This window comes from Pogona vitticeps, chromosome 2 (assembly GCF_051106095.1).
Source record: "Pogona vitticeps strain Pit_001003342236 chromosome 2, PviZW2.1, whole genome shotgun sequence".
In the NCBI taxonomy this organism is placed as follows: domain Eukaryota; kingdom Metazoa; phylum Chordata; class Lepidosauria; order Squamata; family Agamidae; genus Pogona; species Pogona vitticeps.
The window spans coordinates 123249123-123276810 of NC_135784.1; the positions used below are offsets into that span (position 1 = coordinate 123249123).

At 45.4% G+C, this 27688-nt stretch overlaps 2 protein-coding genes and 1 long non-coding RNA gene across 8 annotated transcripts in view; all 3 read right to left on the minus strand.

Moving 5' to 3' along the window:
• Positions 1-2995: 2995 nt before the first annotated feature.
• SAMD1 (sterile alpha motif domain containing 1) lies at positions 2996-18367 on the minus strand. The gene is made up of 5 exons (XM_020800404.3): positions 12850-18367; positions 10806-11184; positions 8631-8721; positions 7365-7473; positions 2996-5569 (listed from the first exon to the last, which is right to left on the minus strand). Exons 1-5 carry the CDS (start codon positions 13615-13617, stop codon positions 5411-5413), a joined length of 1506 nt encoding a protein of 501 aa, XP_020656063.3. The 5' UTR covers positions 13618-18367; the 3' UTR covers positions 2996-5410.
• A 3075-nt stretch (positions 18368-21442) lies between these two features.
• Positions 21443-27688, minus strand: part of PRKACA (protein kinase cAMP-activated catalytic subunit alpha) — a 97555-nt gene continuing 91309 nt past the window's right edge. For all 6 annotated transcript variants that reach the window (XM_020800415.3, XM_020800420.3, XM_078385864.1 and 3 more), the window contains 2 exons: positions 23350-23514; positions 21443-21947 (listed from right to left, as the gene is read on the minus strand). In XM_020800415.3, the coding sequence (XP_020656074.2) occupies positions 21822-21947; positions 23350-23514 (291 nt within the window). In that variant the 3' untranslated portion in view covers positions 21443-21821. The remainder of the gene's footprint in view (positions 21948-23349; positions 23515-27688) is intronic.
• LOC144586882 (uncharacterized) lies at positions 24528-27682 on the minus strand. The gene is made up of 2 exons (XR_013541956.1): positions 25762-27682; positions 24528-25718 (listed from the first exon to the last, which is right to left on the minus strand). It is a non-coding gene; the product is annotated as an uncharacterized LOC144586882 (long non-coding RNA).

The following is a 27688-nucleotide window of genomic DNA, read 5'->3' on the forward strand; positions in this document are numbered from 1 at the left end:
CATCTTACCCACGGATGCCAAATGCATACTTTCAGTAGATCCATAAGGTTTCCCTTGTTTGCTTCTCCACAAGCATCTGGCATTCTGCTTCTGCAGCCAGAGGCTTTTTTTAAGAAACATGTTCTGGTTGGGATCAAACCTTGGAAAAGGTAACTTGGAACTACCAAATTCGCTTTTCCAAATTGTGAGCTACCAAACATACATTTTCCAAATTCTGCTAGGCATATACACCTCTCCACAAATCCATCATTACCTCTGACAACAAATCCCATCTATCTGCTATGTAATACTGCCTTCCCCGGTTCGGTAACTTGCCCACACAGGTTGGACTAGAATTATCTTTATTCCTAGGTAGCATTGGTAATGGCCGTAGTGGCTGCGGATGGTAAGGGTTGCATTTCCACACCACCTGGGAGGCCGTTATGGAAACTCAACCTATGGCAAGACAAAGGACTTTCTCCTGCCTGCCCTGAATTTACTGCCAGTCATAATATCTGGGCAACTGTGAGCTATATGTTCTACACTGTACAATCAAGCCCCTTTAATTTTTTTAAAAAGAGGCAACACATAATGTTAGCTTTTTCTCAAAGGCTCACTTTGGTTTCCCTTACTTTGCATACAATGCAGCATGCCACTGAAGCAATTTGTCTCTCAACCCCAGGCAATGAGCTTACATAATATCCCTAAAACAAATGTTAAACAGAAACATCAGCCCATTATATGCTGGGGCGTGTTCTGGCTTCAGGCACTACTGCATTTAATTGTATATGTGTGTGTGTGCTGACCATCAGGAAACAAATGTTTCTGTTTCTGTTGATAAACCCATCATCAAAATTCCACCTCCTGAGCTCTAAATTAGTTTTTTTTAAAAAGTATACCTTGAGCCAGCATTACTTTCTTTTGTAAACAGAGATCTTAGTCACAGGGAGTATCTGTGGCATAGCTGCAAAGTTGTACTGTTTACTGTTTTACTATTATGTCCTTAACATCCATCATATACTTCACTTTCAGGTGGGAATGTGGGCTTCACTTGGATCTTTAAAAAGCTGATGCATTATGGGCATCATTTGTTGATATGTGCTATCAAGTTGCCCCAACTTATGGCAACTCCATGAATTGAGCAATCTCCAAAATGGCCTGAATTGAACAGCCCTGCTCAGCTCTTGCAAACTGAAATCTGTGGTTTCCTAGGGAGTCAATCCAACTCATCTTGAGCCTTCCTCTTTTCCGGCTGCCTTCCACTTTTCCCAGCATTGTATTTTCCAGCAAATCCTGTCTTCTCATTATGTGCCCAAAGTAGGATAACCTCAGTTTCAACAGTTTTGCCTCCAGGGATAAGTCAGGCTTGATCTGATCTAGGACCCACCTGTTCATCTTTCTGGCAGTCCAGAGTATCCGCAAAGCTTTCCTCTAGTACTACATTTCAAATGAATATATTTTTTTCCTGTCAGCTTTCACACCCACACATGGTGATCAGAAATACAAGTGTGTGGATGATCTTGGCCTTGGTCTCCAGTGACACATTTTTATACTTGATCTTTTTCTAATTCCTTCATTGTTGCCCTTCAGAGTCTCAAGTCTTCTTCTGGTTTCTTGGCTTAAAAGTCTCCATTTGGATTGATGATTGACCCCAGGTAAACAAAATCTCTATTTCAATGTCTTCACTGTCAATGTTAAACCATACATACAAGATGCAACTATGGATCAAGAATTACTTTGATAGCAGCTGAACTGCTGGCACAGCTTGGCAACTCAATTTCACTATCTTGATCTTAAAAGATGCCTTGTTTCTAAAATGCTATGGTCTAGCTCACTGGTTCTTAACCTGGGGTCACTCAGATGTTTTTGGACTGCAACTCCCAGAAGCCTTCACCACCAACTGTGCTGGCTGGGGTTTCTGGGAGTTGCAGTTCAAAAACATCAGAGTAACAAAGGTTAAGAACCACTGGTCTAGCTGACCTTCTCTCCAATAAAATCAAACTTTAAATGTAAGTTTAGGGAAGTGCTTCTGATTCTTTTAAAACAAGGCTTAGCAACAGTTGCAATGTGAGAAGATGCTCATGGCCCTGCAGCCCTATGCTCAACCCCCTGTATTCACCATTACATCAGAAATAAGCTTCCAGCAGCAGCTGCATGAAACTGTGTCCACCCCAAAAGCTATACAAAGTGACTGAGAAACCTATGCAAAGAGTACTAAAATACAGCTTTTTCCCCTGATTAAAATGGTCGCAATTGGTTCATAAGAGTTGTCATTTGCTTTTATATTCATTAGATAATTATGCTGGCCCAATGGGTGAATATTATGTCGACCACAAGATGCATTATTCTGTAAATACACTTTGAATTAAATGTGATTTCTTCAGTGCTTACTTAACTCACAACTTTACACATCCTTTTTAAAGCTCATTCTTCTGTGTTCTCAGGTTTGTTACGTGAGCTGATGATGAACCCATTACAAGGCTAATTCAGCATGCTGAAAGCTTGCTTTAGAAACTGTTGTCACTTACACATGGATGACCATACAGCAGAGTCCTTCGTTTATATACTACAATGTACAATCAAGTGTATGTCAAGAATGATCCCTGATCATGAAACCACTATTAGGGCTTTCACAAATTATTTTAGTATTGTTTTGCAATGCTTCACTTGTGTTCTCCCTATGCTGAACATTTAAGTCATTCAACCCAGCATGTTCCCTCCCAGGCCTAAAGGAGAAACCTTCAAGCTTGCTGCACTGGAACAGCCTTATCTGTTGCATTCAGCTTCATCCAAGCCCTGCCCACCCAACATTCTGTCCTATTTGGGGTCAATAACACTGAACCAGAACATCTGCCCCATCCAATAGCCCTACTCCTTCCCTAAAAAGGAGAGTGTAAAGGGCCCAGAGCCACGCCTACTGTCGAGTCACCCACTCTGGTTTCTACAACATGCCACTACCACCATTTTGGACAGCCAGCAGCCAATGAACAGAATATATGGGTAAGACATGTTAGAATGGGGAAAAAAATCTTGTTTTTTATTCTCAACTCTGGAAAGAATAGTAGGGTGTTGTGCAATAAGGGGCCACATGGAGCCAGAATGTAAGCCCCAGAGGCACTTCTGTGCTACAACATTGAGGACTTCTGCTTTCAAAATCCAAATAATATGTTTCTAGCCCTCAGGGTCCTACAGAAAATTTTAGGAACATAAATTCAGTGTGTTCCTGTCTAACTCCACACTCCTTTAAGTATGCATGGGGAGGAGGTATCTATGTACAATTCTCTTTTGCCCAAGGCATAGCAGAACAGGAGAGATGCACTGTGTACCCACTGATCCTCCCACTGCACTACAGGCCCATTTACTTTCTAAATTTAAACTAGTGTCAGACCTGATCTATCAAGGCTCCCAAACAAGGAATTCTAGGTAGTGAACCTTGCCACTTGGTCCGAGGTCTCATAATCAAGAGTCCTCAACACCTTCTATGAAGCTCCAGTTCCCATCATTTTTCATGCAAAGCCATCACAGTTAAACTAGCTCCACCTTAATCTGTGAAACAGACGCTTCCTAGGGAACTAGAATCCTTGTACTGTATTATGTACAGTGTGCCCCCTGAACATCACAAACGTTCATGTAATGTATAGTGTGCCGTAGATCACTGGTTCTTAACCTTGGGTTACTCAGGTGTTTTTGGACTGCAACCCCCAGAAGCCTTCAGCAGCAGCTGTGCTGGCTGGGGTTTCTGGGAGTTGCAGTTCAAAAACATCTGAGTAACAAAGGTTAAGAACCACTGCCGTAGATGATCCCAATTTCACTCAGTCCTTGAAGTGTGCAAGAACCAGCTTACTGTGTTCAGTACCCTGCCTACCACGCCATGTCAAATTGCCCCCATCTTCATGGGCCTGACCTGGCCTGTCTAAACAAGAGGAGGTCCATGCTTGGTCTTCTTGACACACAGCAAGGCTCCTGACCAGTTTTTCTCTAGCACGTTTTTTTTTTTTGTTCCAAAACACCCCTGACGCGTTTACACTGCTGATATGGGCAGCTATGGTGCCTATATAAGATCACCAGCTGAGTTACTAGGAGTGACAACAGGTACAGTTCCCATTGCCACTATCAAATGCTTCTTTTTCCGAGTCCTAGGTCTTTTATTTTAGAACTTGTGTGCGTGTGTGTGTGTGTGTGTGCGCGCGCGCCCGCCCGCCCGCGTGCAATAATTACTGCACTTTTACCATTGTGAATTACAATACTAGCAGCTGAGCCAGAAATCCTTAGGCTTTCCCCGACTCACTCCCCAACAACTGTGGGCTAGTCAGATTAGGTCATTCTAAGTCTTTTCTTTCCAAAGACAAATGAGCACCACCACCAGATGACCTTCTTCCCCTCAAAGCAGAACACAGTGCATTCTACACAGAGGCCCAAATCCTCTTATCTAGTTACACTGGTGAAGCACAAATGGCTTAGCTTTGGAGCTCAATTGGCCTCAAGTTAAGAAATCACTGTCCACGCGGTCTGCTACATACTGAGTTGAATGGCTCAGTGTGCACCTGACAATGTATACCCTGGTTTCTTAACTTAGGGCAACTTCCTTCTAAATGTTATGTCATTTGCGTCATTATACAAGAGGATTCTGGCTAGACACTTTCATTCCCTTTCACACACATCTTCATGAATTGTTCCATTACATTCCACAAATGCGGAAATACTAAACCAATCAGATTTTTTTTTTCAGTTTTAAATATTTATATTTTTAAAAAATGAGAAGGAAGAAATAATAAAAAGCAGTTGACTCTGGGCAACGACCATGAAAATTGGAAGAAAAGCCTACCCAAACAGAAAAAAGAGAATAAAAAGATACTTGATTGAAACCTCCTGACACCTCCAGCAGGTTCTATGTTTTTTTTGTCTTATCAATCACAGCAAGGAAGGGGGCAGTTTGGGCCACCAACTGCTCCTGTGATGGGAAAGGAGGAAACAGTGGGGGTGGGGTGGAGGAATGCTGAAGCACAAATTATCTCAATTAAATTGAGGATGGGTAGAAGAGAAAAGCCACTTCTCTGCCTTTCCCAAAACAGGCAATGCACTGTAGCAAGTGGAAAGCTTGGAGTAGGTTAACACAGAGAGGACTGGAGAAGAAAGGAGTTTGGCAGCCATTCCACCCCAGCCTTTTCTACCTCTGGTCAGTCGGGGTGGTGAGGAGCCATGAGGGGTGGGATCATCACTTCTCCCTCCCTCCTTTCACAATATCCAGTCACAGCCTCTGCCATTTCCACGCAGATGTCACTTTGCTTTCAGAGGCAAAGGAGGGCTAAAAAACCTGTAGATGGCAGCGGATGTCAGCCCCCCCCTCCGTTCTCCCCTTTTCTCTCCCCTCCAAACTCTTTCTCTCTCTCTCTTTCCCCAGTTCCCTCCACAAGCTGTGGCAAATCCCTCCTCATCCCATGAAGGAGTCGCCCTCGTCCTCTTCGAAGTGGCACTGCTGCAGCACCTTGATGTGGTATTCATAGATCTTGAGGGCAGGTCCCAAGCGGATGGACAGGCCTGTCAACACATCCGTGCGCTGCATCAGCAGCAGCGACTTCCCATCGATCTCCTGCAGGGGAAGGCAACACACACAAGCACAACGGTTCAGGGCTATAGGGTGAAGGAGACTCCTAGCAGGGGCAGTTCCTCCTCCCTTTCCTAGGATACAGAAACAGAGAGCCAAGACCAACTGACTTGACCAACATATAGACCACTGGTTCTAAACCTTGGGTCCTCAGATGTTCTTGGACGGCAACTCCCAGAAGTCCTTGCCAGCACAGCTTGATGGTGAAGGCTGCTTGGGAGTTGCACTCTAAGAACACCTGGGTTACCTAAGGTTGGGAACCACTGATCTAGACACTACTAGCAGAGGGACAACCCTGTTAGTAACCCATTGCATCAAACCCAACAGAGAGTCTTGTAGCTTCTTAAAGACAAACAAGTTAGTTGTTATTTTGTTTTTTGCCATAAGCATTTTGTAAGCTATAGCTTACTTCTTTGGATGAAATAAATTGCTTTATCTGTGGGTTGGGGCATAGCTGGGAGATTTTTGTTCCGGAAATGGACCTTGTTGCATCTGCTCCTGAGAAGTATGCATATTTTAACCTCCTTAAGATGGAGGGTTACTATTTTCAAAACCCTTGTGAAACAAGCAAAAATTGAGGAGTGGGTATATATTTCCACTGGCTGTTGCCTACCAACCAGATGTTAGACCCAAGCAAGACTTTTGTCGGTACCCAAGAAATGTCCAGACTCCTGTCAGCCCTCAAAAAAACAAAAAAAGTTTCACTTGTAACATTTGTTTTGAAGCTGCCACCAGAAGAGTATGTTTTTGTGTGTGTGTGAACACAATGCACAGCTAATAATAAGACACTCTCAGAGGAGATTCCAGATTTCAACATGACATACAGACATGTGGCCCTAAAGTACAAATAGGGAAGTAATGCCTGCAACCTGCCAGCAAGATGGACCATTCCAAGTGCAGAACCCTGAAGAGTGAAACGCCAGCAGACCCCCAAGGGCTCTGGGCCAAGACAGAGGGCTACAGAAGTTCAAACTTCCAGACACTGAATAGTGGCCAATGAGCCAGCTTGGTGGGAGGAAGTGCAAGGACACACACACACACTCTGAATGGGGACATACAAACATATGTTACAGCTGGCATCACTGCGCTCCCAAGGTGGGCTCACTGGCTTCTGGTCGGATGTACCAGACCTTTCCCAAGACATAAGCTTAACAAAAGCAAGTTCTGCAGCTGCACAGGCCTAATGGTTCTAGCACACGGCCCCAAGTCACTCAGAATCTTTCATGACAACAGTTCTGCTCAACCTTTTAAATATGGACTGAGTTTTTAAAAATATGTCATAGAAACTAATGAAAGCCATATTTTATCTTCATCACTTGATATCCGTTTTTCTAAAATATAATCTAGAAAAGGTTGCAAAAAATGTCTGATGGGCTGGAGGAAATGATATCACAGGCAAGCCCTGGTACCTGAGCAAAAGCAGATACAGTACTTCCCTATTATTTTTTAAGTGAATAGCACATCTGAAGCACTGGTGGGTTACTGGGGTCAAGGGTGGGGGAGACTGATGCCTGAATCACATCTAAAATCTGTAGTAAGCACTTCTATCATTTAGAAAATGAAGACATCAGGGCAGCAACTCCATAGTGACCGCTTTTTGATACACCTTTGTTTATATCCTCGCTTGTGCTTTATTTGTAAACAACCCGCAGCGTATAGGGCGCCTGTGCTACCAACCCCTGCTCTTAAGGGGGGGCATTTTCAGGGCATTATATTTTACTTGAGGATCAGCTTGAATGTAAATCTCCCAACCTTTCTCTGTACACTCCCCAGTCCTCACCTGGTCTTGAAAGGCAGATGCTTGCTCAGGAAACCCAGCTTCTGTGAAATAATCCACAACATCAGCCACGGTCCATTCCACAGGGTCAGAAGGCTTCTCCTTTACTGAGCTACAAGGAGGAGGAAGAAAACAAAACAAAATACAGACTCACAGATGTGTCAAAGCTTCCTACTCCATGCAGAATTAGAGGCTCCTCCTTAGCCACATTTGGGCATCGGACCACATACATGCAGCCCGTCTGGTAAAGAGAACCCACTGCTCAAGTCAGGCTTGTGACTCTTCCTGGCCATATTACATTAAAAATTATTTCTGACAAGCTGGCTGCAGTTATATTCCCAGCATGGTTTACAAGATTCATAAAAGACAGCTGAAGTGTTAATGCATGGACAGGGAGGGACAGAGGGCGGCACTCTGTCTTGTAAGTACCCTTGGCACAAAGCCATGCAAAGTCTGTCAAAGGTCAAAAACAGCACTTTGAATTGGGCTGAGAAATAGCCAAAGACCCAGCGCAGTTGACACAGCACAGGCATAACCCAAATAATAACATTCAGTTTCAGTTAGTAATCCAGAAGCCACACTGTGTGCCAACTACAGAATGCGAACAATCTTCAAAAGCAGCCACTACAGCAGTCTAAACTATAGATGAATAGAACATGAAGAGTCAAGTCCAGGATAACTGCATGCTTAGTCTAACAACTGGAAAGGAAGGGCAACATTGGGAAGCCGGCACCAAAACACACACGACAGAAGCTGCATGCCAGCCTTAACAAACATTTCAATTCCACTAAAACTGTTTTGTGAACAAAATGAGGGAAACAGAATCCTTCCTTTCCCTCCAATGTAAAGAGAAGCAAATGGAGGAGAAGCTTGCAGGAGTCACTTATCGCTCATCATTGCTGAGCTGCTTTCGTACAAAACCCGCCTTCAGGACTAGTACTGTAGGTCCTTCCCGACCTTTGACCCCTGAGACCAGCTTCTTTTCTCAGGTTGTTTAGCACCAGAAGGATAAAGCCACGAAAAGCAGTTGGCAAATGGAGGCTGCCATGTTTGCAGTGGCACAGGGCAAGGGGAGGGGTCAGCTAGTTCTGCAAGCTTCCCTACGTGCCATTACACTCTTCATCACCCCTGAAGAAAGTCTGCCTGCTCTTTGCCCAATCCCAAGATCAGAGAGCAGTTGTGGTGGAGAAGGAGTCACTCCAGTGCAGGTACATCCTTCTTAAGACGGGCCTTGTCATAAATTAACTTCATCTCCTGCTCAAAACTTACGTGCAGCTGAATGGTCTCCCATCTGCCTGGATGCCAGGTCTCCCAGGAGAGGAGGGCACAGAGGGCTCAGCACCTGCAACAGCTGGTGACACTGGGGGGGGGGGGGAAGGGAGAAAGAAGGGTAAAGAGGATTGCAAATTTTAGGCAGGTCCTGGATGAAACTATGCATGACACTTCCCTGTTGCAATTTTTTATTTCATTTAAAATATTTTTACCCTACCTTTCTCTTTAAAAAAGGATCCAAGATGGCTTACGTCATTAAAATAGATAAAAACAATAAATCACTCAATTATTTAAAAAGATTTAAATATACGTTATATTAAAAATGATAAATATAAGCATTATTAAAACAGATTAAAACAACAAATATACTAATCGTCCCAATTTTTTTAAAAAAACCCTCTTAGCCAGTCACTAAGGGAAAGGTCTTCATATGCTTGCGCAAGGACAGTAAAGATGGGGCCAGCTTGGCCTCCTGTGGGAGGGAGTTCCAAAGACTGGGAGCAGCAGCAGAGAAGGACCTCTCCTGTGTCCACATCAGACACACCTGTGAGGGTGGTGGGACCAAAAGAAAAGCCTCCCCTGATTATCTTAACACATGGGCAGACTCATAAAGTGAGAAAGCCTTTTAAGATAGCTTGGACCCAAGCCTTCTAGGGCTTCATAGATTAAAACCAGCCCTTTGAATTGCGCCCAGAAGCCAATCACCAGCCTGTGAAGCTGCTCTAACAAGGGGGTTATGTGACCCCTGTAACCATGCCCAGTTAACAATATGGCTGCAATGTTTAAACCCACTGAAGTTTCCAAAAACTGCCTAAAGGCAACCCCACATAGAGTGTGTTACAAGAATCCAGTTTGAATGTAACTGAGGCATGTCTCACTCATGGCCAGATCAGGTCTCTCAAGGAGTGCAAAGGCACTCCTGGCCACTGCTAAAACCCAGGCTGCCAGGCTCAGAGATGAACCCAGGAGCAACCCCAAACTGCAGGCCTGTGTTTTCAGAGCGAGTGCAGCTCCTTCCAGCACAAGCTACATCCCTTTTCTCTTAATCTGCTTTTTGACTGACCAGGAGCACCTCTGTCTACTGCAGTGTTTCAGGATTAAGTTTCAGTTAATTCACCCTGACCCGGTCCATTACTGACACCGGACACTTTTCCAGAACAGCTTCCTTGGATTTCGATAGAAAGGAGAGATAGAGCCCTGGCTATGAACCATCCACCACTCCCCTCAAGACTCCCCTGCAACCTCTCCAAGCCTCGCTGCAAACTTCACAGCGGCTGGAAGAGAAACAGCTTTCCCAGAACAGTATATTGTTGCAAACTGACAACATTTTCATGCACAGCATTTGAAGGTAGTTTGGCCTTGAATGAGCAACCTTAGCTTTACAAAAGTCCTGCTCCTAACCTGATGGTGATGATAATAGTAATTTTAGAACTGTAGAGCTGGAAGGGACCCTACAGATCATTGAGCCCAGGCCTGTTAAGGAAACACAATGGGAAATTCAACTCCCAATTTCTGGCTCTGCAGCCAGATACCTAAACCACTGAGCTATCCTGATGATACAGGAAGTCAGATTTAGGCTGAATACCAGGAAAAAAAATTTCTTAACTGTTAGAGCAGCGAATAATGGAGCCAGTTACCTCTGGAAGTGGTGAGTGCTCCAACATGGGAGGCATTCAAGAGAAAAGTGGCGAAGCATTTGTCACGGGGTTGGACTTGATGCTCCTTCCAACTTAATTATTAAGTAATTAATTAATTAATTATTAATTATTCTGATTCTGTGATCAGGACTGATCCCGTTGTTTCAGCAGTCTGCATTTTCAGGACACTGTCCATATGGGACAGACTGAGGAGATCATCATGATGAGCCATGTGCACTTCCAAATCTGCCACCACACCACCTGAAGAACGTTTTATACTCCAGAGCATAAACATGAAGGCCTGGAGTTGATACTGAGAAACCAGGATTTTTTCCTCACCAGTCTGGATGAATTTTCTTGTAGGCCTTTGCATCTCTGGCCCCATAAACATAAACGTAACTCCTCTATCAATGCCAAATAATACCACTTGAAATGGGCTTCACCATGATGATCGTCTGCCTCCCAGGGCAGTCAAGCCTGGCCATTAATTCTCCCAACCCCCCCCAACCCCTCCCCACCCCACCCTCTCCCATACCTGCTCTGTCTGGTTGCTGGTAGGTGCTGCCATCTTTCTTGCTATCCCCCAGGCGGTGACAGGCACTTTCTCCAGGCCAAGAGGCCTTTGCATGACATTGCTCATTTCCTTCGGGGTGGGGGGGACGCTCCGATCCTTTCCTCAAGGACTGCTCCTCTTCGAGGGAGCGCAGGTCTCTGGCGAGGGCGCCACTGGGCTGGGGGATCTCTTTCCCACCATGCTTGCTGTCCTTACAGTCCCCATTCAGTTGGCCTATCCCTGGTCTGCCATAATTGCTGGCCTCAAAATCCTGTGCCACTTCTGAACCTTCGGACATAGTGGAGACTTCATCTTCTTCGTCTTCTTCTTCTTCCTCACCTTTGACCTCCTCGCCTGCTTTCTACAAACATCAGAAGACATAAATCAAAACAGAAGAATAACCCAAGCTCTACTTTCACAGCACCAAATGAATGCCTCCAATTTGTCAGATTTAAGGCTCTTCTGCCTATGTTGCTTCTCCCTCTCATATCTGTTGCCATGAACTGCAACCCAACACATACTTACCTGGAAGCTCCACTGAATGAGCAGACAGGTATACTGCTGTACTGTTAGTCACCTCTGATGGCAAATCTCATTTTCCTAATGCAAGCTACCTTGGTGTTATACCGTAATTTTAGGCACAGACTCTCCTCAATGATCCAGCCTCCATTTCCCTTTTGTGTTTCAACTACAGTATGTTGTTTTAGGACAGGTGACGCTGCCAGTCTGAACAGTGCTGAGATCAGAGGCCTCTCAAGTCACAGTAAAGGGCCTCCCATTAATGCCACAATATGCTTTAAAAGCTATTTGAAACTGGAGCAAAGAGTCTTCTAATCCAGCAAGAATTAAGGAGCAATTAAACTTTGCCTGCACCATTGCTCCACTAGGCTTTGTTAGCCACCTCTTGCCCAAATGAACCCAAGTCTTAAGTACTGTACTGCCTGCCATCTTCCTTGGAAAAAGCTTGCCAAGGGGACAGAGAGACAGCCAAAAGGAGGTGCCTTTTACTCGACTGTAATTGTATTCCACCCTTGATAATTGCTGGGTCTCTTTGCTGGATTTGGTTACATTCCAGAGCTGGTTGCACTTCTGGGCAGACCCACAAGATTCTTCCTTTTGTCCCCCTCCTCCATCCCCAATATCACACTTGCGCTGGCTCCTTCGCTCACTGATTGACCGCTCTCCCCCCCCCCCCCGGCGCGCAACTCCACACCACCCCCTCTCGACCTTATTGGAGGTTACAGAATCCTTTAGGTCAAACACAAACTGACTCTTTGTTCTGTGTTTATATGGAGTCTGGTACGACGGCGGGTGGGGGGGGGGAAGAGGAGGAGGAGGGGGCGCTGTTGTGGGCCCAACGCACTTCAGCAACCACAAACTCGTGGTCTTGAAGCACCACACGCAGGTAGGTGTGTCGCGCGCGTCTTCTCCCCCCCCCCCGGCCACATGCCCGGAAAGGCCACTCGTCACGCCGGAGGGGCTCCCCCAAACTTCGCTCCCAAGCCGCGCGACTAGCCCGGGAGTTCTCCCATCCAGCGACGGGCTTCTCCCCATACTTCGGAAAGGCACCGGGGGGGGGGAGAGAGAAAGAATACTACCCCGTCTGAGCGTAGGCACCAATCCCAGCGCCCCCTCCTGTGCCAAAGCGATTTGATTGGGTGCTGCCCATAACTCTTCCTCCCAGACACACGCACACCTGCACGAGCGGCCGCTGACAATATTTCTGGGGGGTTGGGCGCCTCCGCCTCCGCCCTCCCAAAAAAGCGGCTCCTCTCTGGCGAGCGCCCGCCCCGCCCCGCCCCGCGCCCCCCCTCCGGCGAGCGCTCGCGCCCCCCCCCCCAAGTCCCCCGCGCGCGCACTCCCCTCGGGTCTTGTTTCTGTCCGGGGAGGACCTCACCTGTTCTCCTCAGCGGGCGCGTCCGCCTTTGCACCGCACCAGACGCTGCCGCCGGCGCCCCCGCCGCCACCCCCCCCTCCTTCTTCCTGCCAACCCATCCCCCCATGGCGCGCCCCGGCCGCCCCTCACCTTGTTCCTGTACGCCCTGGCGTTGGGGGCCCGGGCCTGCGCGCCTCTCTCTGCCCTGGGCAAGGCGACGTTGTTGCCGCTGCTGCCGCCGCCGCCGCCGCCGCCGCCACCCAAGCGGGTCTTTTCCAACCTTTCCTCTTGGAGTAGCCCCTGCGCTCGGCCTCTCGTCACCCGGCCGCCCCCCGGCGCGGCGCCGTCGCCGCCCAAGTAGCGCACAATCTCTCGCAGACTCACGGGAGAGGACTCCTCCTGGGCTGGGGGAGGCGGCGGCGGCGGCGGTCTCTCCCGTCCGGTCCGACGAGGAGGCGGCGGCGGCAGTGGCGGCGGCGGAGGAGGAGGAGGCGCCGGCGGCGGCGCGGCTGGCTCTGCGCGAGGCGCTGCTGCACGGTGGGAGGACCGGGGCGTCGCGGTGGCGGCGGCGGCGGCGGCGGCGGGCGCGCTGGGCGGGGAAGTGCGGGCCGGCCGCTGCGGGGCCGCCGGACTGGCGGCGGGCGCTCCGCCTCGCCGGGGCGGCTGGACCCGCGCAGCGTTGCGGTACGAGATGCTCCCCTTGTAGCTGACGCGGAGCACGGCGCGCTGCTGGATGAGCTTTTCCAGCTCGGCGCGGGTGCGCTCGGGTTCCGGGCCGTGCCGCCGGCGCACCATGCGGCAGATGCGCTCCAGGTCCGGGCGCGCCTTGCGCGAGCGCAGGGAGTCGATGGTGTCCAAGATCCACTCTTGATAGCGCGGCGCCTCCTGGCCCGGGGGCGGCGGCGGGGGCCCGGCCATGGTGTTGCCGCCTCCCCCGGGGTTTCGCTGCCCCCCCTACGCCGCCGCTCCGCCTTGGCCTCAGCCGTCGCCCGCACGGCGCGAACTAGAGACCCTCCGCCCGGCAAGCGCGGCTGCTGCTGGAAGCGGCGGCGCGCGGGCTGGTCCGGGCAGCGCGAGCTCCTCCCTCCCCTTCCCCCAGCCGCACGCGCCGCCGCCTCCACCACCGCCCGAGCGGGACCCGCAGCCGCTTAAGGAGGCGCTGTTGCCTCCCGTAGCCTCTCTTCACTTAGCGGCTTAAGGTGGAGCGGGAGAATTCGCCGTGTCCCCCTCGGCGGCCGTGCGACTGGAAAGGGCGCTCGCCGGCTGCTTCCGTCAGAAGTCAGCGGCAATCCTGGGTGGAGGGGGAAAAAGTCCGCCTCTCTTCCATTTATAGCAGCGAGGCTCAGCGCCGTGGATTTCAGCGAGAAAGTGAAAGAAAGGTTTCCTTCGCGGCCGTTTGTCCTGCAGCCATCGGCGTTCTCGTTTCACGCCCTTCTTCGCTCGCCCAAATTGCAAACCTGCCCCCCACGAACCTATTCCGTAAGCCCGTTATTCCTTCAGGACCCCGGCGGTGCCGCTCCGCACCCGCTTCTAAAACGCCCCATTGCTGCTGTGTGCTATGCTTGCCGTTTGCCCGCTTGCCTTTCTTATCTCCACTACAGCACTGAAATATGGCAAGAGTTCAGAGCCTCTATGGACATGTCCCTTACAAAGGAATGCAGGGGACAGTCAAGAGAGAGAAACGAAGCGGGCAACAAGCGCTCCTTCTTCTTCTTCTTCTACAACCTTTCCTTCTGCAACTCGAGACATTGATGTTTCAGTTTTGGACACAGTGACCCAACCCTGGAAGCTGTGCGGATTTACTTTCCAGCAAACAGAGGAGGCCGCGTTACTCCTGTTGTTGACATGAGCGACGGCTATCCCTACAAAAAAAATGTGCTGCGTTAAATTCACACATGTGTCCCCGTGTAGAACTAGAAGTACAGTATTAAGAACAGGCATTCATCAGGGTGCTTATACTCTAATAGACTGTTTGTGTTTTGCACAGGCGGAGGTGCATAATTGGAGGACGTAACAAAAGGTGTTACTTTATAATGAGTGAGGGATTTGTGCCCTCCAGATGTTGAAGTGCAGCTACCTTTAGTCAGTCAGTTGTGACAGATGTTGGGAGTTGCAGTTTGATACTACCTGGGCATTCCCCATGCCCACTTTATTACAGTTGTCCCTACAGTATGTTGTTATATTGTTTTTACTTTTATGAATTATTGTTAGCCGCCCAGAGTAGACTTTGGTCTAGATGGGTGGGGTATAAATTGAATAAATAAACACATAAATAAATATAAGGAGGATAGGAAAAAGGAAGGCCTAGCTGGTTTTGTATGGCTTCAGAGCACACAGATTGGTTGAACTGTGACACCACTGACAAATGATAATGTTCACTGGGTCAAGAAAATAAAAAAATAACTGTGCTATAAAACTGCCCTTGGACCAACACAAATCTGATGTCACCCCCATCCCATGGTAGGCAAACAGCCTACACAGAAATATTTAATATCTGGCATATATAGAAGCAGTAGAAACAGAAATCAGAATCTATGTATATTAAGAGGACATTCTTCCTTGGTGATTAGATAGGCTGGAAATGAGATGAGACTTATACAAGAACAACTGAGGACTTAAAAAAAAAAACTCTGTATTCAAGCCGAATTCCTCTGTGGTCAGTAGATTTCATTTGTGCTGCTTTCCAGTGATGGGTTCCACAGAAACACATTTAAGGCTGGCCCAAGGCATTTTGCAGCCTAAGGCAAAAAAGCTTTCCACACCATCAAGGTACATAGTACTCAAAGTTAGTTCAATAATTTTGGCATTTCAGAAAAACTGTGCAATAATATCTCTAGAAAGAAGGAAGGAGAAGAAAGACGACTCTTTGATGCTCTTTCAAGAAGCTAAAATCAGCTGCTGGAGGTATGTGTGGGTGGATGTGGATGTATGTACCCCTCACACAAATATACATACATATACAGTATACCTGATAGTACAGCATTTTTGTAGGCCCATCCCTACCACTGAATCAAATGAGATTGATTGATTGATTGATTGATTGATTGATTGATACATACATACATACATACATACATACATACATACATACATACATACATACATACATACATACATACATACATACATACATACATACCCTGTTTGTGCCGGAGCACTATTCTGGGCAGTTTACAGACAGTTAAACTACACAGAACTAAATACAACATAAATAGCAAAAACATAGTTGAAAAACTTAAACAGTGGCACAACCAATTTTCAGAATGAGGCAAGACTGGAGACGAGGCATTCAACCAGAGCTGATGTGAAAGGCCTCTATAAATGGTGTTTTTAACTGCCTCCTAAATGAGTACAGGGAGGGGGCCAGAAGTAGGTCCTCTGGGAGTTGATTCCATAATGTAGGTGCCACCGCCAAAAAGGCCCTACCTCTAGTAGATGACGTCCAGGCCTCTTTTGGGGTGTGTAAATGAAGGAGCCTCGCCTGAGAAAATCTGGTGAGTAAGACAGATGGGCCCAAACCATGAAGGGCTTTTTATGTGGATGTCAGAACCTTGAACCTAATCTGGGACACAACAGGTAACCAGTGGAGGCTGGCCAGCACTGGGGTGATGTGATCAAATTATGTATCATCGCTGTCTAGCCTAAAAATCAGAATAAAGCTGAAGATAAAAGACTTAGAACAAAGTTTGTTAGAGATGCAGAATACAGAAACCCAGACAATGGCATGGGGACTTGGCCATACATACATGTACACACACCATGTTTTTGTCAGTAATGGCAATTATATTGCAGTTTCATGCAGGGGCCCAGCAGAAAGGCAGTTCCTTTAACTCAGTGAGGAAGTCTACAGAAAATCTTACCAGCTGATCTTTGTAAAAAAGGGGGGAGGGAAAGGAAAAAAAAAGACAGACCCAGTGTTGCTCTTCTAATACTGAATCTGCAGTGCTACACCAAGTTATTATAATTTTCACTTAGGACTCCCATCAGCGACTGGGCAAACTACTATGAAGTTTGCTTGGTTAGTAATAAAACACTAAGATCAAGTTGGTAGCTTTCCATAGCTGAGTATCCCCAGTTCCCAATGCAAATAAAAAGGTACAAAGTCCTGCTGATAATCTATAATTCCACTATATTTTTTATTTTTTCTGTAACTAGAATATGTTCACCTATAATATGCATCCTATGACAGAGGGACTTGCAGACTATCTTGATTAATTTCCCAGCTATCCTAGAGTCACAGGATTTAAGAATGATGGGGATTGTGGGCAGGAATGATGGATCCACCTCTCTGTTACTGATGAGAAACAGAGGTACAGGAAGAGGAAGTCATATGTCCATGTTCACCAGCTGAGTCATCAACAGGAAGTGGTCAGGAGTGAACTGCCTTCTCAGCATCTCCTTTCCTTAGCCTTTCTGATTGTAGAGGTGGACATAAATTAAGTACCCAGGCCTTTTAATTTTATTATTGTTTTCAACCCAGCAGTCGATGTGTTTTACTTTAGAACTGTAAGTCCAGCAAATTAGCTGTTGCAAACCAAAGCATTGTTGACTGCACAAGAAATATCAAGAGCCACTGCTTTGAAAAATTACAATGGTGTTTTGTTACTGTGAGTTTCTTATGTGAAATATCAGATTCAAACACCCAGGTATTTGTTAGCAAATAACTAAAAGGCTTTCAGGTGTCCTGAATACAGAGAAAGGTGTTTATCTTTGCTCTATCTGTACAGATATATCAATACATAAGCTTTGTGTATATTAACCTACATAAAAGTGCTTTTTTTGTTGGTTGTTGTCGGTTTTTTGGGCTCTTTGGCCATGTTCTGAAGGTTTTCTTCCTAACATTTTGCCAGTCTCTGTGGCCGGCATCTTCAGAGGACAGCACTCTGTGCTCTGGTCAGTGCTGTCCTCTGAAGATGCCGGCCACAGAGACTGGCAAAATGTTAGGAAGAACAACCTTCAGAACACGGCCAAAGAGCCCAAAAAACCCACAACAACCATTAGATCCCAACCATGAAAGCCTTCGCGAATACATTGCTTTTTTTGTTGTTGCAAAATCCAACAATCTGCAGTTCCTCCAAAATCCTGCTATGAAGATACAAATCCAGCTTTTAAAACCTTAAAGGTGTCTGAACTGTTGTGACATGATTGCAACTTGAGCATCATTCTCTACCTAGCAAAGCCTGTCTTAGGACCAAGATGGGTGTTTAAAAGCCAGTGTCCACATAACTCAATTTAATAACTTTGTGGGTTGAAATGTAATCTAGCCGTAGAGTCTACAGTGTCACTAGCAGTAGGATGACTTAATGGGCAGGGTTTTAAAAGCGGCAGGAAATGTTAATTTTTTTGTCCTGCAACTTTATACCTGAATTTCTCTGCAATTTTTAAAACTTTCAGTAACAGCGATCCTCAAACTTCTCTTAAGTAGTTTTATTTAAATACAGTAATGTATATTCTAAGCAAATTGTCTCTGCCTTACATGATGAAGAAAACAAAGTTCTCTATCGATAGGGGCTGGGCAGCAACTAAGTCAGAAGATCTATCAGAAGAGACAGAAGTACTATGAAAGAAGTTTCTGTGGGATAGAATGTATTTGAATAACAAAAACCTTACATATTTATCAGAGGCAAAAGTGGATTCTTTCAAACCATTTTCAGAGTTTTTTGGGTGTGTGTGTGTGTGAAATTAATTGATTTATGACATTTGGATTAGAAAATGAACGGCCGTCCTCCCCACCAAGAACACTTACCTTTATGCAAACTGGATATGCACCCAGGATGCTTCAGAATTCAGGATTGTGTTCCTTCCTTGTTCAACCCAATTTTCACAGAATGTCCGCTCACTCTCCAGGAGACAGTTCATCACTGCGTACTGCATTCTGTGGCTTGGTTTGAATATGGACGTCTGTAATGCCAAATGCAGTAAAACTAGATTGCATGTCTCTTGTAAGAAAGAGTCTGTAGCAGCAAGCCAAAGTGCACTAGAACAAAACAGTAGCCAGTTGTGTTACACAAACCAGGTAAATCTCCAGTTAATGTGAATATAGTAGGAAAAAAACACAACTTTTAAAACTCAAGCTGGAAAAGACTGCCATCAAGAAAGTAAAATGTAGATTATGACGGACAAATATTGTAACATATATTGAGTCAGGTGGAGTGGCTTTATGTGTTGTTGGAAAGTAAGGTCTTTCAGCTTTGACCAGAAACCAAGACTTGAAAAACCAATGAAGACATTCTGCATAAGTTGTCCTTCTAGTAATTAGGGTGACAAAGGATTCTAACACAGAGTCTCTATTGCTAATGAATGAACCCTAAATTTCAAATCTGAAAAGAACCTACATATATTACTTCTTTTTAAATGGCTTCTATTTTATACTTAACACCTGAATGGTGTTAAGTGGATTCATTTTATTTATAAGATTTTTAGCCACACCATTACCAGCGGTCACTGAGTGGCATTGTTGTTTAGTCGCTGAGTCGTGTCCAACTCTTCGTGACTCCATGGACCAGAGCACGTCAGGCCCTCCTGTCTTCCACTGCCTCCTGGAGTTTGGTCAAAGTCATACGAGCAGCGTACAACAGTATTAAAACTTTTAAAACATTTTGCAGTGGAAGACACACCTGTGTGTGCTAAAATGTGATTACAGACTGGATGACCAATTCTATGTGTGTCTGTTGTTTTGTAATTAGTAGGGTAGGAGCTTCCTATGGACATGAGCAAGTTATAGTACCTAGAAAATATTAACGTTCAGGATTAGAGAATCTGGCAGTTCTTGGGTTCCTATGTAAACTTCAGATAACTGACACATGATTGAACTTCCACAGCCATTTGATAACTCACTGTTTTGTTTCCTTCTTTAACTTGCTAGTGGACATAGCAAAGTGGAGGAGGGGGAATTAAACTTTCTTAATATATAACACCATGTTATACAGAAAGAGTAAAAGTGGTTGGTAGTTACAAAGTAATTAATATATTTCAATGATTGATATACCTACAGTTGGTTGGAACGCGTAGGACCCCACTCCATGTACCTTCCAACAAGCCAATCAATTCATAAATCTTAGGTAAAGATCTTGTATTAACAGTTACCAGAACATCATGTGAGCACCTAGATTATGTGGGGTGATTCACCACTCTTTAGCATCTGACATTCTGAAAGCATGGCTGCTGCCATCTAAGTCAATGTTCAGATTACTCTTCACTAGTCCTTCCCCATTTCTTTTCTATCCTTTTACCGTTTCCTATTTTGTGTTATTTCAGGAACAGAATTTCAGAATTTTTTTTAAACAAAACTTTATTGGTAATAGTCTCAAATAAGTTTACAACAAAGCACACTGTTAAAGAGGAAGTAGGGTTTGTTTGTTTTCTCAGTGAAACAAGTTTGCTGGATTACACAGAAGTGTTTTGTTTTGTTTTCCCTCGAGGCAGGGAGCTGATGGGTATTCAACTCCTCTTCTCCTCAACCCAACCCAGAGGGAGCTGATGAGCTTCTTGGTGGGAAGATAATGGTGAAGAGTTGGGAGGACAAGACAAGCTTGTCAGCTCCTGACAGCGCTTCGGTACATGTTATTTAATTCCTCTGTCAGTCCAAAGAAGCCTGCTCTGCTCCCCAGCCACGGAAAAGAGAACTGAAGAAACTGAACTGGTGAGTACAGAAATAGTGTGGCTGGATAGGGGTAGGTGAAGACAGAACACAAAGAGGCATTGCATTAGGAAGGAAAGGGGAAGTCAGAACAAATCCAGGGAGAAAAATGAGCTGCCCTTCCTGAACACCCCTGGAGTCACAGCTCTCTCCACATCCATGTATCAGAGAAGACTCTAAACTGATGCTACCTCTTGTTCCCAAAGGGAACTGCAGATAAAAAAGGGCCATCTCCTTTGTCAGCATTGTTTTTAAACCTTGCTCCTCTCAGAGCAAAGCTAAGCCTTTCATTCACCCCTTTATTGTCCTGGGATACAAACACAGAAGGTGGATGGAACACTTAGTGGCAAAAGTCATGGGGACAAAGGGACTAGAAAGATGCCAGCAGCTAAGGTTTGGGATGGTCTGAATAAGGTCAGATGTCTAATAACCCTCAACTCTTCCTGTATTGTTCCCCATTGACCGATACCCCTTTGGGTAGTGGCAGTTAGCGACTATCTGAAGCAGTGGAGGTGGACTTAAGAGGCATTTTAAATGGTGGGGGCAAGGAAACAGAATGGGTATATGCAGACAAATTCAGACAGGATTCCTTCTCTTGAAATTCCTGCTCCGGTTGGCAACTGTTCATTCCTTCACCCTTCTGCACCTGGGAATATTATTGCCTCCCTTTTTGAAGCCAGGGGGCAAAGACAAAAATAAAGTGTATTTTCTATCAAAAAAACCAACAACCCAACCCCAATTTCGTCATGCTAAAACCCAGCTGTTTTTACAGAGTTAAAATTCATGCTGAATTTTATTTTAACTGTGCAGGAAACTGAGCATATAAAAGCACTGTCCCGCCTAGACTGTTAAAACCTTTTTTTTAAAGCCAGTCAACTATTTCTTTAAACTTTTTTCTTTAAAGTTAATAAAAGGAGGCAGCCAGATGGGGATATTGATAAAACGATGGGATTGTCCCAGAGGGGGAGGGGTGAAGGTTTGACCATTAACCCATGGAGTGCTGGCCTACACACCAAAGTGCAGCATGGATGTGTTGACTTCTTCCCCTCCCCCTTTGATTTTTGTTTGTTTGCAATGCCCCATGAACCAAACCTCTACAGGTGGTGACAAATGGCAAAAGATCCCCTTCTTTATTTAAAAAAAAAGCACCACCAATAAACCAGGGACTCTGATTAGGATTTGTGTATGGGTTGGAGTCAGTGTGAAGAGGAAGGGAATTTGTTTAAAACCTGCCCAAGAGTGGCTGGGAGCCACACTGTAGCCTGCGGTGGGAGGCAGATGGATGGTATCAGGACGACAGCCTTTCCCACAGCTTCAGAATGAACTCCCTTTTCGTTCTTCTGCCCAAACAGTTCCAGGTGAACCCCAACACTCTCCCACCTCCCAAAATTAACATATAGGCAAGGAATTCTGGCCTTTTGGCTGATCAAATCCAGCCCATCCATTTCCTGGGCACACAAAGCAAGTGGGGAGAGGACTGGCCCTAAAATTCTGCAAACTCCTTGGCGCACTTCTCCGTGACGGATACTCGGATTTCCTCTTCTTCATAGTCATCAAAGTTACTTGTGTCACCTGGGCCTTTGCACTTTGGTATAAAGGGTGCTTCCACCTATGAGAGGAAAGAGAGTGAGGGATTATTACGGGCCAAGGCTCCACAAACTGAAATGAGAAGGCTTATTACACCATTAACTGTGAAATTGGACTTGGTCTCACTGATATAATCAAGTGGGTGGACAACACAAGATTCCTGATCACTATGATGCCATGGGCACAGCTCCATCCATTGCATTGGCAATGACAGCTATCCCAACAACCTCTCTGAGAAATAACTCTCCTATTCATCTGGGTTCAATAGGTGGCTAAAAGAGATGTGCACATTCATTTAACACAAACTTGCTCTTTTTTGGTTGTCAAGTCAATTCTGATGCAATACGCAGATGTGGGTGCCCTGGGACTGTGCAGGTTGCCCAAGGCCTCACAGGCTGGCTCTACATACCTATAAAACAGATTTTTAAAGCTGATTTGTGGAGAGGAGAGCAAAATGTGTGCTTTCCATTAACTAACCCTCCACAGTCAGCTACTTTAAAACTGTTTTTCCTTCAGGTTAGCTCTCTTCTATTACCTTAGCTTGTCTAGGGAGAAACTGCTTCAAACATCTAAGTTTTAAGCAGACAAGGTGAAGGAGGGAGTTGATTTTATGATAATTTTCTCTCACACTCCACCTGTGATTTGCAGGTAAACAGGCATGACCATGTCTTCTATCCTTATCAGATGCAAATATCTACACTGGGCTGCCACTTCCTTTCTCCAGTTTATGTTGATCCCAAGCCTCAACATTTTTCATTTCCAGAACTGTCTTCATGTTGGTTACAAGCAGCACAGAAACCAGGAGTAGGAAGTGTCTGGCATTCCTTGTGGTGCTGGACTACAACTTTCATTATTCCTAACCACTGACTACGTTGTCAAGGACTGATGGAAGCACAAGTCCTATACCATCTGGAGAATGACACATTCCTTACCCTGGCTTAAACCACAAGACACAACCTACTACTTTGGCACCCTGATGCCACCAACTCCTGCCAGTGCATAACTAAGAGGCAGGAGCTATTCAATGTGGTAACTATGACCAGAGACATAGCAGTGTGTTTAGCTGAAAGCAGATCCTTTTCATAATGATCTCAACACCAAAAGACCTGCTTCAGTGTAATACACTGCTGAGGTATGGTAGTGCAACTGCAGACCTAGTAAGGGTATATGCAATTTTCCCTAGGCACAGAGACCATCTTTGCATGAGCTGGGAGTCGATGGGAGAATAACTGTTCATACCACTTCTGGTGCAGGGTACTGTTTGTATTTATGCTGCTCTGGATTTCATGGTTCAATAAAAGCTGTTACGCTTTTCCTTGACTGTGCATATGTAGTACCAGGCATTGGTGTTACAGTTTAGTGGCAGTTTAGGACTGACAATCTCTATTACTGTAGTGATCCTATACCCTGCTATGGCTGCTCACCTTCCGTTGATAGATGGCAATCCAATCAGTGGTAGCAAACCACTTGTGATTCTTGATGTCATTGACTCCATTCTTGAGGTTGCCAAAGCGTTTAGTGAGGTCTACCTGGAGCAAGTTGCGCAACAGGTCCTTCAGGTCTGAGCTGAAGTGAGATGGGAAGCGAACCTGGAAGCAAAGTCAACAAGTTATCCTTTTTATCTCTGAGGGAAATCTGAAAGCCACAGCTAGAGAGAGACCAAGCATGATTCATTCCGTCCAATAGTCAAAGCCACCCATGAATAGCAACGACAACATTTACTACTTATTTGGGATCCCACACTAGTTATCTGTTGCATCATGCACAGTCCAAGGGATTAATGAGTTTAGTCTTACAAGAAATTCTGCCCATCATGAATTCAAGAAACAAATAAGTACAGACTTTATTTTTGCTGACCACTCTTGATGAAAGAGGGGCACATGGAATTCTTGTAGTGACTAACAGCAAACATGCCTTTTTCTCTTGTCCAAAGCTTCTCCAACCACTCTGCATCTCACAACTTTACAACTTGCTAGTACACTACATGGGAAGAAAGTGATGACAAACCTAGACAACATCTTAAAAAGCAGAGACATCATCTTGCCAACAAAGGTCCACATAGTCAAAGCTATGGTTTTTCCAGCAGCGATGTATGGAAGTGAGAACTGGACCATAAAGAAGGATGGCTGGCGAAGAATTGATGCCTTTGAATTGTGGTGCTGGAGGAGACTCTTGAGAGTCCCCTGGACTGCAAAGAGAACAAACTTATCCATTTTGAAGGAAATCAACGCTGAGTGCTCACTGGAAGGACAGATCCTGAAGCTGAGGCTCCAATACTTTGGCCATCTCATGAGAAGAGAAGACTCCCTGGAAAAGTCCCTGATGTTGGGAAAGTGTGAAGGCAAGAGAAAGGGACAACAAAGGACGAGATGGTTGGACCATGTCATTGAAGCTACCAACATGAATTTGACCCAACTCTGGGAGGCAGTGGAAGACAGGAGGGCCTGGCATGCTCTGGTCCATGAGGTCACGAAGAGTCGGACATGACTTAACGACTAAACAACAAAGTACACTACATGAGTTCCATCCCTTCAGCCTGACCATTCAGTAACTTGCTTTACTTTGGACCTGGGCACAACGTAGACTGAGGTTTAATGTAGAGCTTTAGGCAAGTTGCAGTTGACCAACAAGGATTTCTGACTCCTAGTTGTTTAACAACATCAAAAGGACTCTTCCCCTGCCAAATTATACTGCTGAAGTAGGTTACCCAATTATACTCCTAAGTAATCAGGAGCAGATCTGGTGTGAAAAGACTGTGGGCTCTCTTCAGTACAGAACTGAATTACTCTTAATCTTGTTTTAAGTACTAGTTGGCTACTTGTACGCTAATTCCATTATTCTCTTGATCAGCATATGAAATCTTGTCCTACAGTGAGATCTAACCATTCCCAATGGATAATCATTATCCATTTTGTTCAAGAATCTGTGCTGTGTCACCACTGTGACCGACCATTTTTAATCTATTCCTAATCTATTTTTAATCCATCATTTAATCCAACTGTAACCCAACTCCCGCCTTATAAAAGGTGTATAAAGATGTCTGTTTCCCTCTGAAAAGAAAAAAAGGTGACTTGATTTTTAAAATGTTCACTATCAATGTCCCCTCATCTCTGCTGCGCAGGAGCCTCACCTGTCTGCACTGGGGGGGGGGTGTTATCCAAAACCTGGAAGTAAACAGGCATCGATCCCGGCTGCCACTGTGTGGCACCAATGGAGCTCTGTGCCCCTGTTCATCTTGGAAGGAATGTTGTTCACTATGATAGTCTGATATTTATTTAAAATATTTATATATCCCACATTTCCTCCAAGGAACTGAAAACAACTAATCCTTACCCCAACCCTTGGCTTTTGTTATCCAGTAAATTGGTGATTTGGACATAAATCCAACATTCTGAACAGCTTTCCTCAATTTGGTGTCCTATAGTTGCTTCAAGTCTACAATTTCCAGAATCCCTTGTTGGATAGGCAGGGAAATTCTTGTGGTTATAATTGAAACACATTTGAAGAGAACCAGGTTGGGGAAGAACGCTTTAAGCACTAGCTAGGTTGAGCTTTTTGATGGATCGCGCCATCATAAAACAACACTGTAGCAATTTTTATACTCATCCAACTAACTTAATAATTCCACTGGCCCAAGTGGGTTACTAGCCACTCTAAAAGAAATCAGGAACTATTTCAACAATGTAGGACAAATCCTTCAATGAAGGACAATAGCAAGGACCCATATATCACACCAGGAACAGGTTTGTTCATGTACAACTCTTGTACTACCCTGTTTCCCTGAAAATAAGACCTAACCTAAAAATAAGCCCTAGTATGATTTTTGAAAATAAGACCTAACCTAAAAATAAGCCCCAGTATGATTTTTCAGGATGTTCGTAATATAAGCCCTACCCCAAAAATAAGCTCCAGTTTAGTGAAACTCCACCCTCCACCACTGTACAGCAACCAGAAGATGACATGACTGTATTTGAATAAATGTAGATTGTTGTACATGAAAAAAATAAAATATCCTCTGAAAAATAAGCCCTGTGTTTTTTGGAGCAAAAATTAATAGAGGGCCCTGTCTTATTTTTGGGGAAACACGGTAGTGTTCTTCTCTTTGTTACTGGGTGGAAGTAGAGGGAAGATGTTCTTCAGATGTCTACTTTTTTTGAAGGGTGGATTCCTGGTGATTTGCCAACGTTTACATGGAGATTGTCTTCTATCCTGCCTCAGTCCTTATGGTCACAATACATATTTAGGGAGTTTATAATCGTCTCAAAAACTTGGAAGTGACAGTCAGTGTGAGCTGCATGCTATCCCCTCCACTCTGTTGTTACCATATTTAGTCTTCAACCTTTATGAAGCCACTTTGAAGTTTCTGGTCATTTTAAGAATCCCTTGTGCTGCTTGGCTTAAAATTGCCTATGTCTTTTTAGGGGACTTAATGGAAATGGGCTGACTTCAAGTTTTTTTTTTTTTTTTTTTTTTTTTTTTGAGACTGGGCTACGATAACATTACTCCCAGAATAATTCAAATTCCATCGTGTCAGTAGAATCTGATCTCATATCATTTACCGTATTTTTCGCTCCATAAGACGCACCAAATTTTTAGGAGAAGAAAACAGGAAAAAATATGTTTTCTTCTCCTAAAAATTTGGTGAGCCTTATGGAGAGGTCCGTCTTATGGAACACAAACTAGGGCCCTTTGGAGGCTCAGCCAGCCCCCACCCCCGGAGGCCAGAGGGGGCAAAATCGCCACCTTCAGGGACTCTTCTGAAGCTTCCCAAGCCTCAAAAGAGTCCCAGAAGGTGGCAATTTCGCCCCCTCTGACCCGGGGGGCAGGGTGAGCCTCCAAAGGGTCCTAGGGTGTGTTCCAGGACCCTTTAGAGACTCACCCTGTCCCCCCGGGGGTCAGAGGGGGTGAAATCGCCACCTTTAGGGACTCTTCTGAGGCTTCCCAAGCCTCAAAAGAGTCCTAGAAGGTGGCGATTTTGCCCCCGCTGGCCCCGTGAGGGGTTAGGGGGAGCTTCGCAAGGGTCCTGGAAGGCTCATTCGGACCCTTGTGATGCTCCCCCACCCCCCGCGGGGCCAGAGGTAGCGAAATTGCCACCTTCAGGGACTCTTCTGAAGCTTGCCAAGCCTCAAAAGAGTCCCAGGTGGTGGCAATTTCGCCCCCGCTGGCCCCGTGAGGGGTTAGGGGAAGCGTCGCAAAGGTCCTGGAAGGCTCACTCAGACCCTTGGGAGGCTCCCCCCCGAGGCCACCTTCGCTCCATAAGACACACAGACTTCCCACACATACTTTTTTTTGGGGGGGAAAGTGCGTCTTATGGAGCAAAAAATACAGTACTACATGACTACAGTGTTAAAGATTATTTAAAATATGATGGAAGTTGTGGATCAATATGGAGACAAAGCTCATGTTTTCCCATTTTCTCATAAGGAAGTAAGATGCTACACATAAAAAGCAACCTTGAAGTTTTCTAGATCTGTTGTTACAATGGTGGGAGCAATGAGTGATGCCAACAGGGACATTTTGTGGGTTTCCATTCATAGATTGCTGAATTACACAAATATTCACCTGGCATGTAAAGGGCATGTCTGTGCTTCATTAAATGTTGGAAATGTGCACAGTGAAACAAACTCATTGAAGAGATATAGTAGCAATATCTGGTGTGTGCTCAAGGCAAGGAATGCATTTTTCTTCACACAAAAGATGGCCATCACCATCTGATGACTTACAATGATCATATCTCTGCAAGCCTATCAGCCAGAGCATTAC